General features: G+C 44.5%; 1 protein-coding gene and 1 pseudogene across 2 annotated transcripts in view; one reads left to right on the forward strand and one right to left on the reverse strand.

The window, feature by feature from the left end:
- Nucleotides 1-2,245: 2,245 nt before the first annotated feature.
- NUP160 (nucleoporin 160) overlaps nt 2,246-16,651 on the forward strand; it is a 66,236-nt gene continuing 51,830 nt past the window's right edge. Inside the window, exons 1-6 of one of the 2 annotated variants that reach the window (XM_032165928.2) lie at nt 2,246-2,548; nt 2,809-2,920; nt 12,876-13,086; nt 13,402-13,624; nt 15,843-15,921; nt 16,465-16,579. In XM_032165928.2, the coding sequence (XP_032021819.1) occupies nt 2,347-2,548; nt 2,809-2,920; nt 12,876-13,086; nt 13,402-13,624; nt 15,843-15,921; nt 16,465-16,579 (942 nt within the window). In that variant the 5' untranslated portion in view covers nt 2,246-2,346. The remainder of the gene's footprint in view (nt 2,549-2,808; nt 2,921-12,875; nt 13,087-13,401; nt 13,625-15,842; nt 15,922-16,464; nt 16,580-16,651) is intronic. The other variant, XM_058447016.1, reaches the window with a different exon arrangement.
- On the reverse strand, nt 3,260-12,100 carry LOC116476252 (protein yippee-like 5; annotated as a pseudogene).

Here is a 16,651-nt window from a genome sequence, read left to right on the forward strand (position 1 = left end):
GTGGAGGTCGAGGGAATGTTTGTATGCTTAGTACATACAGTACTAAGTAAAAAGGGAAAAAGACTGAAAATGGAAATAATTGAATTGCTGGAATGATGTCCTTGAGCAGGTGTTCTAAGGAAGCAGAAAGGTTGTCTCTGCATAAGCTCAGAGACAGTTTATAGTAACAGGAAGGGAAGTCAACAATATGTGGTTACAGATGCTGGTAGGTGGGGAGATGTCATTGTAGAGGAAGTCCTCCCTTCCTCCTTCCTTCTTTCCAGATGGGTCTCTTTCTGGCCATGCTGGAGCACAGTGGCAGGATTGTAGCTCACTGTATCCTCCAACTCCTAGGCTCAAGAAATCCTCCTATAGCTGGGACTACAGAGGCACACCACTATGCCTGGCTAATTTTTAAAAAAATTTTATTAGAGATCGGGGTATGTTGCCCAGGCTTGTCTTGAACTCCTAGCCTCAAGCTATCCTTCCATCTCAGCCTCTGATTGCTTTAATTTTCTAAATGAAGAAGCAAGCTGAGAGTCAGGATGACAAAGGAGGCAATGGAGGTTATAGGAGTTATGAAATACTCATTTAGAACAGTAAATGGAGAAGGTAAATACAATGTGTTTGCTGGGGAGCATTATAGGCCCACTCAAGGTATATGGTCCTGATGGAGTTAGAGGGAGGCATGTCAGTATGGGTGTATAGTTTTCTGTCTGTTTCCTTTCTTTTCTTTTTTCTTTCTTTTTTTTTTTTTGAGACGGAGTTTCGCTCTTGTTGCCCAGGCTGGAGTGCAACGACGCGATCTTGGCTCACTGTAACCTCCACCTCCCGGGTTCAAGCGATTCTCCTGCCTCAGCCTCCCCAGTAGCCAGAATTACATGAGCGTACCATCATGCCCAGCTAATTTTTCTTTTTTTCTTTCTTTTTTTTTTGAGACAGTCTCGCTCTGTCACCCAGGTTGGAGTGCAGTGGCGCCATCTTGGCTCGCTGCAACCTCCGCCTCCCAGGTTCAAGCGATTCTCCTGCCTCAGCCTCCCGAGTAGCTGGAATTACAGGCGTGCACCACCACGCCCGGCTAATTTTTTGTATCTTTAGTAGAGACAGGGTTTCACCATGTTGGCCAGGTTGGTCTCAAACTCCTTACCTCGTGATCCACCCACCTGTGCCTCCCAGAGTGCTGGGATTACAGGCATGAGCCACCACGCCCGGCTAATTTTTCTATTTTTGGTAGAGACAGGGTTTCACCATGTTGGCCAGGCTGGTCTCGAACTCCTGACCTCAGGTGATCCTCACGCCGTGGCCTCCCAAAGTGCTGGGATCACAGGCGCGAGCCACCACGCCTGACCCGGGTGTATAGTTTTCTCCAGTCATGTTCAGCTACAGATTTGAATGTAGTCGAAGTTGTAGTTTTTACCGATGAAGAGAGTTAGGCAATGAAGTAATTTAATGGTATTCAGGCTAAGAAAGAAACACCAAAGAAGTGAGGGACAGTGAACATTTTGTAGAACAATGGATTCCAGGTAGAATGAGGGGACTGCACTGCCAAAGTTGGTGTCCCAGAGAGAGTGAAGTGGATAGAAAATGATGGTCGGAACCAGATAAATGAAACGGAGAATGACACGGAATGGTTGTGGTCACTGGTAACAGAAGTGCTTAACAAGCGTTGGCTATCACTAAGGAACAAAACCTTCCCCGCTGGAGATTAGCATTTTCCTCGATTTTGAACATCTACTCCCACAATATCTTCTAAACACCCACTATGGGCCCTTACTGCATTGACAGCCAAGTGCAAGATCACGGGTGGAATGAATGGCAAATTCCTTTCACGTATCCAAGTGAGTAGCACTCAGGTAACCTCAGCAAGTGGCAGCACCAAGGTTTACCACATTACGTTTCATTATACAGGAATACACGAATATAGTCTCTTGGGGGGAAAAAAGACCAGAACCAAAGGCCTTTCCCTCACTACCCCTTCCTCACCCCGCCATCCCAAGTGTCGCCACTGAAGAGCGAAGGGAGGATCGCCAAAGATTTACAGACGGACACCCTAACCGAGGGAGAGGTGACCATAAACCCGGGATCCGACAAGGACGCCGAAAGGCCGGGACTCCCCGGACCTCGCCCCTCCTGGGAGACTGAGTCCCGCATTTTAGGAACAGAAACAAACCCGGCCCCGCCCCCTGCCCTGCGGCCGCTGAGAAAAGGGCCCCGCCCTCCGGAGGCGTTCCAGCCGGCCACTGGAAGGTTCCCGCAGGTAGAGTCTGCCTCCCCTGCCCCTTCTCTTCTGGATTCCTCGCTGCCCACCCTCATTCTCCCGGTGGAAGCCCCGCAGTGAAGGGCCGGAGCCGCCTTTCTGCTCCCGGGATGCTTCACCTGTCTGCAGCTCCGCCCGTCTCACCCCCGGAAGTGACGGCGACCGCGCGGCCCTGCCTTTGTCCCGTCGGGCATCGCGGCGACGGCGGGAAGATGGCGGCGGCGGGAGCCCTGGAACGGAGCTTCGTGGAGCTGAGCGGAGCTGAGCGCGAAAGGCCGAGGCACTTTCGGGAATTCACAGTCTACAGCATTGGTACGGAAATGGCCAGGGAGGGTGCGATCCGATCTGTCCCCTCGGGCTCCTCTCATGGGTCCCAGGGTCCCTGACTCCCTGGTTCATCCTCCTGAGTCCACATGCCTCTGGCCCCGGGATCAGAGATCCCTTGATGTCCGATGTTTTCCTCTTTTTTTTGTATGGGTTGTCAGTCTGTCACCCTCTGCTTTGTCAGCTCCCTTAGTCCCTGTCATTTCTCAGAAGACGCGTGTGCAGGCTGACCACGTTGATTTTTGCAGGGACTGCAAATGCCGTGGCTGGCGCCGTAAAATACAGTGAGAGCGCGGGAGGCTTTTATTATGTGGAGAGTGGCAAGTTGTTCTCCGTAACCAGAAACAGGTTCATTCATTGGTAAGTGCTATGGTTCGCCAAACTCCCCTGGAAGGGAGAGTTTGTTGTATAAATTTTCGTCGCTGTACCCAAAGTGCTATTCTAGAAGCGGTAATTGACACTTAGGGAAAGAGAAAGATTGTTTTTTCAGTTCGTATCAGAATCGGGAAAACTGAGACACAGGGTTCTAGAAGAGATACCTCCCCCCTCCCCCCCCCCACACACATACACCAAGCAACACCAGAAGCAGAGGGAATGTAGCTTAGGGGGATAAAGCCCATAAGACCAGTTTTAAACATGAACCTGTTATGTTTTTATAGTGCTTTACAGCTTCCTTCATCGTACAAATATGTTCGAGCTTCAATATGTCAGGCATTGTGCTAGGTACCAGGACGAAATGAACAAAACTGCCATTTTCATCATGCAAGACGTTGTAGCAATGTCAGAATAGATGTGGACCCACTTTTCATGGGGAAATTTTGTGGAGGAAAACTTGCCCTAGAGGAAAAATATAGGGGTTATGAGAGGCTAATAAAAGAACCAAATGTAATTAGTGGGGCAGGGAAAGCCTTTAAGGAATTCACAGTTAACCTGAGATCTAAAGGACACGAGGTTAGCCAGGCATGGGGAGTGGACAGAGAGGAGTCCAGCAAGTAGGATCACCATATGCAAAGGTCATGAAGTGGAAAGAATGTGGCGGGTTTGGAACTGACCAAAGATCTGTGTGGCTTAAGTGCAGTGGGTAAAACAGAAAGTGAGGTGAGATACTGAGGCTGGAGAGGTAGGCAGGACTCGGACCTTTGGATGGGAACAGTTAACACTGGGGATCCCAAAAGGAGGGAGGGAGGGGAGCAAAGGTTGGAAAACCTATCGGATACTGTGTTCACAACTTGGGAAGCAGGATCATTAGAAGCCCAAACCTCATGTATATAGGAATATACACACAATATACTCATGTAACAAACCTGCACATGTACCCCTGAATCTAAATTTTTTTAAATGTATTTTTAGAAGATCTCAGTCTACTTTGTGGAAAGTGGATTTGGATTAGATGGGTATAATACAAAAAAAATTTTGCTTTTATCATGGCCCAAGTAAGGGTTGCTGGTGGCTCAATTGTGGGAATGACTAGAAATAGAAAAGTAGATGGATTCAAGATACCTTTGGAAGATAGATTCACTAGGACTTGGTGGTGGATTGAATATGGGGTAAGAGATGGTAAAAGAAAAGGAGAGAACAAGGACAGCTCCCTGGTGTCTCCTGTGACTAACCAGATGTGAGTGGGGAGGGGTTGCCATTTACAGAGATACATAGAAGATGGATTTTGGAAAGATATGAATAATTCTATTGGACATAGTAAATTTGAAGTACCTGGGGAGCAGCCCTTTGGAAATGTCAAGTAGGCACTGAAGTTTACAGGTCTAAGGCTCAAAAGAGAGACTTTATGTTAGAGATACAAATTTCATTTAATTAAATATTTTGGCTGGGCACAGTGGCTCACACCTGTAATCCCAGCACTTTGGGGGGCTGAGGTGGGAGTATCTCTTGAGGCCAGGAGTTCAAGACCCCATTTCTACAAAAAAAATTTTTTTCTTCTTTCTGCTTTTTTTTTTTTTCTTTTTGAGAGACAGTCTGGCTCCGTTGTCCAGGCTGTAGTGCATTGGTGCAATTATGGCTCACTGCAATCTCCGCCTCCTAGGTTCAAGTGACCCTCCCACCTCAGCCTCCCAAGTAGCTGGAATTACAGGTATGCACCACCATGCCCAGCTAATTTTTCTATTTGTTTTTGTAGAGATGGGGTTTTGCCTTGTTGTCCAGGCTGGTCTTGAACTGCCGGACTCAAGCAGTGCCCCGTTTTCGGCCTCCCAACTTGCTAGGATTACAGGCGTGAGCCACCGTGTCCAGCCTGATTTTTTAAAATAAGCCAGGCAGAGTGGCGTGTGCCTTTCATCTTAACTACTCAGGAGGCTGAGGCGGGAGGATCCGATCATGCCACTGCACTCCAGGTGGGAAAAAGGGTAAGACCCCATCTCTTTTAAAAAAAAACAGGAAGAAAGAAAGAAAATTTGCTTGCCTAATGTATTTCAGTCCGTTTTTAGGGAATAGGGATATAGCAGGGAACAAAACAAAGTCCCTACTCTCATGGAGGAAGATAGGCAACAACAACAATAACCAAAAAATCCCAAGTACATGCAGTTTTGTTACAGGAAAAGGGTGCCGATCCAGACCCCCAGGGAGGGTTCTTGGATCTCGCACAAGAAAGAATTCAGGGCAAGTCTGCAGTGCAGAGTGAAAGCAAGTTTATTAAGAAAGTAAAGGAGGCCAGGCATGGTGGCTCACACCTGTAATCCCAGTACTTTAGGAGGCCGAGGCAGGTGGATCACCTGAGGTCAGGAGTTCGAGACCAGCCTGACCATGGTGAAACCCTGTCTCTACTAAAAATACAAAATTAGCTGGGCATGGTGGCACATGCCTGTAATCCCAGCTACTTGAGAGGCTGAGGCAGGAGAATAGCTTGAACCCAGGAGGTGGAGGGTGCAGTGAGCTGAGATCACACCATTGCACTCCAGCCTGGGCAACAAGAGCAAAACTGCATCTCAAAAAAAAATGTAAATAAAAGAATGGCTACTCCATAGAGTAGCCCCGAGGGCTGCTGGTTGCCCATTTTTATGGTTATTTCTTGATGATATGCTAAACAGGTGTGGATTATTCATGCCTCCACTTTTTAGACCATATAGGGTAACGTCCTGATGTTGCCATGGCAACTGTAATGTAAACTGTCATGGCGTTGATGGGAGTGTAGCAGTGAGGACCACTGGAGGTCACCCTTGTCGCCATTTTGGTTTTGGTGAGTTTTGGCTGGCTCCTTTATTGCAACCTGTTTTATCAGCAGGGTCTTTATGATCTGTATTTTGTGCTGACCTCCTATCTCATCCTGTGACTTAGAATGCCTTAACTGTCTGGGAATGCATCCCAGTAGGTTTCAGTCTCATTCTACCCAACTCCTATTCAAGATGGAGTTGTTCTGGTTCACATGCGTCTGACAGTTTGTCAGTTGATAAATGGAATAGGGAAAAGGGAACAGCTTAAGAGGGAAGAGGAATACCTGTGGGAGTTAATGTTTTATGTAGGTGGTTGGGCAAGAGCCAGGGGTAAGTTGACATTTGAGCAGAAGAAAGGATATCTAGGGAATGAGTATTTCAGGTGGAGCCTTCCAAGAAAACGGAATAAAAAGTGCAAAGAACCCTGAAACAGGAGCTTGTTGTGTTCAAAGAGTGGAAAGGAGCCAGGAGTCTGCAGCTGAGTGAACAAAGGGTAGAATAATAAGAAAGAGATAGCTGAGGGCCAGATCAGGGCTTTGTTGGTTATTTTAAGCTTCGGCTTTTGCTCTGAGTAAGATGAGAAGAAGCTGTGGAAGGTTAAAGTGGAGGAATGACGTGATCTAAGATCTGGGCTTCTAAAGGATTGCTTTGACTGCTGTCCTGAGAACAGAGCGTGGTGGGGGAAAGGGTGTGTGCAGGGAGACCAGTTAGGAGGCTGGTGCCACAATTCAGACATGATGGTGGCTTAGATCAGGGTGGTAGTGACAGAGGCAGTGAGAAATGTTCTGATTGTGGATATGTTTTCAAGGTGAATTTGTTAGAATTACTGTTGCATTGGATGGGGAGTATACAGAAAGAAAAGAGTCACAGGTGAGCCCTAGATTTTTGGCTTAAGCAATTGGAAGTTAGGGGGATGTTATTAATTGCAATGGAAAGAAGTATAGGTGAAGCAGGTACTTTTGTTTTCTTCAGGTTCAGTGAGTCCAGGAGTTCTGTTTTGGACAGGTGTAATCTGAGATGCCTGTTAGATATACAAGTGAGTGTTGAGAACAGTAGTCAGGAGTTGAGTGGAGAAGTTGGGCTGACGATACAGATTGTGAAATTGTTGGCATTAGATCGTGCTTAAAGCTGTTCTACTGAATGAGATCACCTAGAAAGTGAGAATAAATCAGGATTTTTCACCTTCTGCACTATTATTGTCAGCTAAGTCTTCATTGTAGGAGGCTGTCCTGTACGCTATAGGGTGTTAAACAGAAACAGCATTCCTGGCCTCTACCCTCTGCATACCAATAGCACATCTATACTGCCACTTCTACCCCAGTTACAATAACCAAAAATATCTCTAGATATTGCTTAATATCCTGGTGAATGAGGAAGAATCGCCCCCAGTTGAGAGCCACTTGAGTAGAGCGGTCTGGGACTGAACCCTGGGGCACGCCAACATTTAGAAAAATGACGAACTAACAAAGGAGCCCAAGAAGGAGTAACTGAAGTGAGAGTTGAACAAAGAACGTGGCGTCCCAGAAGCTAAGGGAAATGTTTCAAGGAGGAGGAGAGTGAAAAACTGTCAGTGTTGCATTTAAGCCAGGCAAGATGAGAAACGAAAATTGGCCTTTGGGTCATGAGGTCATTGATGACCTGGTCAGGAATTGCTGCAGTAGTCATACAGAAGCCTCAGTGGAGTGGGTTCAAGAGAGAAAGGGAGGAGAGGAATTGTGAGTATAGAATAGCCCTTCCAGGGTGTATTGCTGTAAGGGAAGCAGAGAAATGACACGGCAGCCAGAGAGCAAGGGAGGAACAGAGAAAATATAATAATGTATCCGTGCAGTTGGGAACGACCTAGTAGATGCAGTTGAGAGCAATCACTAGAGGAAAGGAATTTGGGGAACTGAGAAGGTGGAGTGTTAGGATAATTGGATATTGTTTATTCATTTGTTTTTTGTTTTTTTTGAGAGTCAGAGTTTCACTCTGTCACCCAGGCTGGAGTACAATAGCACAGTCATGGCCTACTGCAGCCTTAACTCCTAGGCTCAATCGATCCTCCCATCTCAGCCTCCCAAGTGGCTGAGATTACAGGCGGGCATCACCATGCCTGGCTAATTTTTTTATTTTGTAGAGATAGGGTTTTGCCGTATTGCCCAGGTTGATCTCGTACTCCTGGGCTGAAGAAATCCTCCTGTCTTGGCCTCCCAAAATGCTGGGATCATAGGCATGAGCCACCGTACCTGGCCCTGATATTGAAATCATTAAGAATTATGGCAAGAGTAGTGTGGGAGAGAGTGACAGTGGGCCAGGAGCTAAAATCAACTGCAGTGAGCATGGGTAGCAGGTGGTATCTGATTCCATGAGCTTCAGAGCTGAGTGATTCGGGTAGCAGAGGAGGAACAGTGGCCTAGAATGCCAGTGGGGAACAGGGCATCTGTATGTTGTCCTTGAGGCCCCACCCCAAAGGGCATATGGTAGAGAAAACTCTGGGGTCACTGTCCTCACGGGAGATCCAGGATCCAACTTTAACCATAAGGCAGGAAAGCGAAGGAATTATTCAGAGGTGAGGTTGAGGATCCAGAAAATTGTGCTGATGCCATGAGTTACCAGAAGCAAAGTAGCTCTGGGAAATGATGAGTGCTGAAAAGGTACTTACATCCTTAGGAGTAGATAAGATGTGCTTGGGAGAAAGTGTACAGTGAGAGAAGATGATCCAGGATCAAAGTTTGAGGACATCTAGCATATAGGGGTCAGGTCAAGGAGAAGGGGAAGAAATGGACAGGAATGTGGGAGGAAAACTGGGAGAGGGTAGTATCATAGGATTCATGAGAAGAGACTTTAAAAAGGAAGGCAAGGTCACGTATGTGGAATGCTGCTAAGAGATCAAGTAAGAGGGCCAGGCATGGTGGCTCACACCTGTAATCCCAGCAGTTTGGGAGGCCGAGGCAGGTAGATCGCTTGAGGTCAGAAGTTCAAGAGCAGCCTGGCCAACATGGTGAAACTCTGTCTCTACTAAAAATACAAAAATTAGCCAGGTGTGATGGCGGGCACCTGTAATCCCAGATTGTCAGGAGGCTGAGGCAGAAGAATTGCTTGAACCCGGGAGGTGGGGTTGCAGTGAGCCCAGATCGCACCACTGCACTCCAGCCTGCGCGACAGAGCAAGACTCAGTCTCAAAAAACAAACAAAAAAACTCTTTTAGCTCTATGAAAAGAAAAGCCTGGGTTTATTCATAACATAGATATTTTTTCTCCTCAGTTATGGGTAAGATAAAACAGTCAACTGAATCAAAAGCAACCAATATAGTTACATATGTCAAAGATGACAGTTCTGGGAGTAAAGGCTGAGTTTCAGTAAAAGAAGAATTTGTGGTGGGATACTTTTTGGGTAAGATTTCTCCTCCCATTAGTCAAGGGAACATTCACTAAAAAGGAAGGAAAGAAGGCCTGGTGTGATGGCTCACTTTTGGGAGGCTGAGGCAGGAAGATCACTTGAGCCCAGAAGTTCAAGACCAGTGTGGTTAACACAGTGGGGCCCTATATAAAACATTTGAAAAATAGCTGAACATGATGGTGTGAGCCCATAGTCCCACCTGTAATCCCAGCTACTTGGGAGGCTGAGGTAGCAGGATCACTTGAGCCTGGTAGGTGGAGGTTGTAGTGAGTCGAGATGGTGCTGCTGTACTCCAGCATGGGTGACAGAGCAAGACCCTGTCTCAAAAAATGGAGGGAGAGGAAAAATACTTTAGAAAACTACTTGAAAAAAGGAAGTTAATTAAAAGAGATTTTGAAAAAACATATCAGAATATATATTATATATATATATATATATTTTTTTTTTTTTTTTAATCAGGCTGGAGTGTAGTGGCGTGATCTCAGCTCACTGCAAGCTCCGCCTCCCGGGTTCAAGCGGTTCTCCTGCCTCAGCCTCCCGAGTAGCTGGGACTATAGGCACCTGCCACCATGCCTAGCTAATTTTTTTTGTATTTTTAGTAGAGACGGGGTTTCACTGTGTTAGCCAGGATGGTCTCGATCCCCTGACCTCATCATCCGCCCTCCTTGGCCTCCCAAAGTGCTGGGATTATAGGCGTGAGCCACCGCGCCCGGCCTAGAATAATTTTAATAAAATGTAAGAATATATTTACTTGAGAGGAGCAAAGCCGATAAAACTAAGAGCTGGAAGTCAAGAAAAATAAACTAGCTGGACATGGTGGCTCATGTCTGTAACCCCAGCACTTTAGGAGACTGAGGCGGGACGATCACTTGAGCCCAGGAGTTCAAGACCAGCCTGGGCAACATAGTGAGACCCCACCTCTAAAAAAATAAAAATTTAAAAAGAGGAAAAATAAAACTAGTTGGTTAAATTTTTAATCTTGGTTTGTTCTGCAAGAAGGAGTTCATCACTCTAGGAAAGATGTGACCCCAGGAAGAAGTAGAGCCACCTCCTTTGACAATCACCAAGTATCAGCTGGTGCTGCTGAGGAAGAGGTACTAAGGATAAACCTGCAGTAGTTCACAAAGTGGCTACTAGATTAATCATAGAGATGGAAGAGAAGGAGCAGAGTCAGGAAGAGGAAAGCAACAGGCTTTGACAGATCGAGTCAAGGACATGGACAAGTAAATAGTGATTTTTAACGATGACAAATACCTAGAAGTCAAAAGGAAGAAATATCCTTGTTAGAGTAAAGCAACATGACAGCTTCTGTGCTGAGTCTGGTAGACATTGGATGGAGGGTTGTTAAGAGTTTAAATCTGAATTTAAAGTCAGACCTCATGGCCTTGGGCAAAATGCTTTATCTCCTCTGTTGCAACTTGAATTTGAATAAAGTTTTTGTTTTTGTTTTTAGTTTGCATGCATTTTATCAAAAGCATGCATTGAATGCCAGCTCCGTCCTAGGCACTTTGCTGGGTCGAAAGATATCCAAGTGTATACGCACATACTTTACCTAGAGGAAAAGTATTAGTACTTGGGCTGTAAGAACATAGGGGCTATCGCTACACTCGCAGAACTTACCATCATTGTTAATACAAGCTCCTTTTTAATTTTTTTCCCAATTATTTATTTATATTACTATGCTTAAGTTAATGGAAAAAGACAGCAGTTCTGCCCCATTTCAGAAGAAGTTTCCAATCAACACTGATTATGTAGTGACAAATAATTAGAAATGGTGACATCTTTGTGTCAAGGCTGACAAGGAAGAATGGGCTCTAGTGCTACGGTTCAATTCCAACAAGAAAATGGCACATTGGCCAGCACAAGCCATGCTAACACTGAGTCTTTAGCGCTGGGCACTGATGTGGATCTCTTCTCTGCTGCTAGTAAATCAAGTGAAATAACTGAGTTAAAAAAAAAAAGGTTTAAAACGAGCCCAAGTGAGTTTAAGAACTATACTTCTGACATATTTTCCTTTCAAAATTTACATAAAGCACTTTCCTCTCTAACAGCCCCGGTTTTTTTCTTACATAGTCTACCATGTAGCTGCAGGTAGATTCTTCTGCCTCAGGGTGTAAACACAGGGGAGAAAATTAACAGCATCTGCATCATATTCTCTGTACACACTGCTATTGGATGGAAAATACAAAACTTAAAAAAAAAGGTTCCATCTTAGATTCTCACAACCTCTTGTTCCACCATTCATGAATCTGACTGTGATGCTAAGGTGACGATATATGTAAGTAGATTTTTGTTTTCAGCAAAGAAGACCTGGGAAAAGATGGATTTATCTCTTTTTCTTCAAGAGTTATCAGATAGTCTGTAATCCCAGCCCTTTCGGAGGCTGAGGTGGGTGGATCACTTGAGGTCAGGAGTTCAAGATCAGCCTGGCCAACATGGTGAAACCCCATCTCTACTAAAAACTACAAAAATTAGCCAGGTGTGGTAGTGCACACCTGTAGTCCCAGCTGCTGAGGAGGCTGAGGTGGGAGGATTGCCTGAGCCCAGGAGTTCGAGGCTGTAGTGAGCTATGATTGCACCATTGCACCCAGCCTGACAGAGTGAGACCCTGTCTCAAAAAAAAAAAAAAAAAAAACCAAAAAGTTATCAGATGGTACATGCTCCTTAGAGCCCTCAATCTCTTGAACTAGAGCACGTTCCAGGATCACATGGCCTTCCTTGTAACACTGGCTGTCTTCGGTGGCAAACTCATAGATCCATCCCAGTTTGCTACTGCAGTTTTTCACCTCACATGTCGAACCATGTGGCGGCCAGTGAGCATGACCCAATCTTGAGCTTCATTGTACTGCAGGTTCACTACCTTATTAAAAAGAAATGCTGTGCCAGTGGCGCCTGTGAACCAAGTGGAAATGAATTCTGAGCGGTTGGTCAGGATTGTATCACAATTTGCATAAGAAAATGGACAGGTACCACCAATATGATCAGGGAAAATTCTGCCCATTTTTATGGCTGAAGTTCTAAAAACCCTGTGCAGCGGTGAGATCTGTGGCTGCCAGTGGCTCCTCGCTCCTCAGCTGGGATTAATAAACAAGCTCCTTTTGGGGAGGGTGGGGGAAAAAAGAAAAAAATAAATAAGCTCCTTTTGAGGAGTAATAATAAAAAGTTAGAATAGCTTATCAGTATAGAAACTAACCCTGGTGTGTTCAATTTGCGAAGGTATTTTTATATTAAAATATTTATTTTAGTAATATTTTTGCACATACATGTAAGCGCATGTATAAAATTGCTATTCTGTGTGTGTGTGTATATATATGTGTGCGCACGCATGCTATGTGTGTGTATATGTGTGCGCACGCATGCTATCGCAGGTTAAGAAGTAATAGAAACAGGAAATAACCGCAATTATTAAGGTCAGTTTTGTTTGATGCTATAGTATATATATGGAGGCCACATTCCACTACAAGCAGTGGCCGGGGTATGGTGTTAATTTTTACTGTAGTAGAGTTTAATTGCATAAAATATTGTCCTAAATAAATGGCCTATCGAGTTTGGAAATGTCTCTGTGTAACAGAATCACAATGAAATTTGAATTTTGTTATGCTGTTTTTTATAAATGTACATAATGTGATTTGGAATGCAAAAGTGGTCCAAATCTGTTTATCCAAAATTTTCAAATTTGGTGAGTTCACTTGGACACCGTTCTCATATATTTCAGTGCAACAGTCAGTGAGAAAGAAAAGCATAAACTTTTCAAACAAATGTCTCTTTTTCAACAGGAAGACCTCTGGAGATACGTTGGAGCTGATGGAGGAGTCACTGGACATAAATCTGTTGAATAATGCCGTTCGCCTAAAATTCCAAAATTGCAGTGTTTTACCTGGAGGGGTTTATGTCTCCGAGACTCAGAATCATGTGATAATCTTGATGTTAACCAATCAAACAGTTCACAGGTTACTTTTACCACACCCCTCCCGGATGTATAGGAGTGTAAGTTGGCTAAGTGCAATATCTTTTATTTCCCAGATTACTCTAGGTGTCACAAATTTAGTGCTGAAGCGGTATCTTTTGGAATGGAAGGAAATTTGGATTCTCGTTATCCCTCACCAAGCATACTTTGATAGCTACCATTTAAAATGATCAGGCATACATTTTAAGTTGAGAATTAGTTTTCATTAAAAAGAATAGCTGTCTTCCTAAACTTGACAGTTTTTTACTTTAAAAACTTTTTTAGCAATAGAGAGGAACTGAGCAAAATTCTGGTTATTTTGGTTTAATAGAGTTTTCTTTTTAATTACTCAACAGGAGTTGGTAGTTGAAAGTCAGATGCAGTCAATATTCACTGACATTGGAAAAGTTGATTTCACAGATCCTTGCAACTATCAGTTAATTCCAGCAGTACCTGGAATATCTCCTAATTCCACCGCCTCAACAGCCTGGCTTAGCAGTGATGGGGAGGCCCTGTTTGCCTTACCATGTGCTTCTGGGGGAATCTTTGTTCTTAAGCTACCTCCTTATGACATACCTGGTAAGAATGGGAACTGAGCATGGATTTAACTTTTAACAAGGAATGTTAACATTGAAACAGACCTGAAAAGTTCATCCTCGTCATCCAATGCAGGGATTGCATCTCTATTGCCCCGGAACTGGTCGTTCATTATGGCTTGCCTAATGAGTCCCTAATGCTTTACTTTTATACAGTGGATAAGGAACTATAAAGCATATTGGAGCATGGAAAAACAAAATAGACAAGTATAAGACAGCCTGTTCTAAATCCTGTAGTAGAGATGAGTTGCCTAATTGTCTGCCCTGAGATGGAGGCAGTGTAACATTATAATTAAATTAATTGAAACAAAGACATTAAATACCCTGCACCAAGTTGCCACTGTGTCTTGCCTGCATTATTGTTTAGCTTTCTATATATCTCCCCAGATCTGTCCTTAACCCTCTTCAGAAACTTCTTAGGTGGACTGATATATTTAAAACCCAAGGGCTGGGTGCTGTGGCTCACGCCTGTAATCCCAGCACTCTGGGAGGCCAAGGCAGGCGAGTCACCTGAGGTTGGGAGTTTGAGACCAGCCTGACCAACATGGAGAAACCCTGTCTCTACTAAACATACAAAATTAGCTGGGCGTGGTGGCCCATGCCTGTAATCCCAGCTACTTGGGAGGCTGAGGCAAGAGAATCACTTGAACCCAAGAGGCAGAGGTTGCGATAAGCCAAGATCGTGCCATTGCACTCCAGCCTGGGCAACAAGAGCGAAACTCCATCTCAAAAAAGAAAACCAAAGTTGGGTCATGTCACTGCACTGTGTAAAACCGTCCTTTATGTAGTGCAGTGACATGACGCAACTTTTCTTTTTTTCTTTTTGAGATGGAATTTCTCTCTGTCGCCCAGGCTGGAGTACAGTGGCACGATCTCAGCTCACTGCAACCTCCACCTCCTGGGTTCAAGCAATTCTCCTGCCTCAGTCTCCTGAGCAGCTGGGATTACAGGCATTTGCCACCATGCCCGGCTAATTTTTGTATTTTTAGTAGAGACAGGGTTTCACCATGTTGGCCAGGCTGGTCTCGAACTCCTGACCTTGTGATCTGCCCACCTCAGCCTCCCAAAGTGTTGGGCTTACAGGCTTGAACCACTGCGCCTGGCCTCCTTTCTTTCTTTTGAGACAGAGTCTCACTATCATCCAGGCTGGAATGCAGTGGTTCCATCTTGGCTCACTGCAACCTCTGCCCCCCAGGTTCAAGTGATTCTTGTGTCTCAGCCTCCCGAATAGCGGGATTACAGGTGCCCACCACCACACCTGGCTAATTTTTGAATTTTTAGTAGAGACAGCGTTTTGCCACATTGACTAGGCTGGTCTCGAACTCCTGACCTCAAGTGATCCGCCTGCCTCAGCCTCCCAAGTGCTGGGATTACAGGCGTGAGCCACCGCACCTGGCCAACATGACCCAAGTTGGGTTTCAAATATATCATGTTATGCTGGATAAACCCAGAGTCCTTACACTGGCCTAGAGTGACCCACTGCTGTCTCTAACTTCATCTGCTCACTCTTCCCCCTCCTCTTCACCAGCCACATGCCTTCTTGCAATTCCTTGAATATGCCAGGAACACCCCTACTTCAAGGCATTTGTTTGGTATTGTCAGCTACTAGCTTGGCTCATTCCCTCAGCTCCTTTAGGTCTTTACTCAATGTCACCTCGTTGAGGCCTTCCCTGACCATCCTTTTCAAAATTGCAGTGCCCCTGCCTGCCCTCCCTATATCCTGGCACTCTCTGTACTCCTTTTGTGTCTTATTTTTCTGACTTACTACCATTCTACTTAATTTAACTGTCTCTGCTTCTCCCCTTCCCCCAAAGGAATATAAGTTCCATGAGGACAGGAGTTTTAAAATTTGTTTTGTTTACTGCTATGTCACCACCATCTAAAACTGTGCCTGGCACATGAAAGGTACCTAGTGATTGTTTTAGAAAGAATGAAGTGATTCTGCTGGGTGGCAATGTGGGTTACTGTCTGTAAAAGGCAAAAATTTCCACGAGAAGTATAAAAATGCTATTTTTATGGATCTAATAATGATTCAAAATATTTTAGGTGTGATATATGTAGGAAAGTTACATCCTAAAACTTTGTTAATACAGAAATACAGAAGTCTGTTGCCTATTATGAAGACCTTGTTTATGGTTACATCATTCTTGCCTTTGGGTTTCTCTAAGTGTGTTCAAGAGGTGCCCTGGATGTCATTGCAGGTATGGTGTCAGTTGTGGAACTGAAACAGAGTTCAGTAATGCAACGATTGCTTACAGGCTGGATGCCAACAGCTATCAGGTGAGTGGTGTCTGGCAGGTAAATCAAAGGGCCCAAGAATTTAATCTTTTTGCACTGGTCGGCAGTTATTGTTTCCAGTCTTATTCCAAGGCAAACATTATACTGGAAAGGAGAACAGTCAGAATAACATTAAATTCCACCTGAGGAAAGCCACACTCCCGAGTCCCTTTCATCTGCAATTGGATGCCTTGTCAGCATAAATCGGCCTGTTTATATTCTCACAATATCCAGTTCAGTGCTCTGCCCTGACTTACCCAAATCCAGTTTCGTGTAAAATTATTAGAAGTAGAAAGTTTTTGATGGTTACAGGAAAACAATATGAAAGGAAACAGTCTTCCATTGTTATGTAGAGCCTTTTAAATTTTATTACAATAATTGGTGATAAACCAAATAGAAATGTAGTTGTCTTATACCAGCATCTAAGCTCTTGGTCCTTCTGCTAAGAGTGTACATTTATAATTTTGTTATATTTCTTGAATTGCAAATTCTAATGATCAGATTCTTTGCAGCAGTAAAACTCTAAAACTGGGTCTTATGTTTTAGGGGTGACCAGTCACCTTCAGATCGTCCCCTCAGTCTTGCTGTTCATTGTGTGGAGCATGATGCCTTCATCTTTGCTCTGTGTCAGGATCATAAACTACGAATGTGGTCTTACAAGGTAAGTGCTACATTTATAGTTGCTGTAAGTTGAAACAGGATTGTGAATCATGAGAATTGAAATAAATTTTGC

Source organism: Hylobates moloch, unplaced genomic scaffold (assembly GCF_009828535.3).
Source record: "Hylobates moloch isolate HMO894 unplaced genomic scaffold, HMol_V3 SCAFFOLD_11, whole genome shotgun sequence".
In the NCBI taxonomy this organism is placed as follows: Eukaryota; Metazoa; Chordata; class Mammalia; order Primates; family Hylobatidae; genus Hylobates; species Hylobates moloch.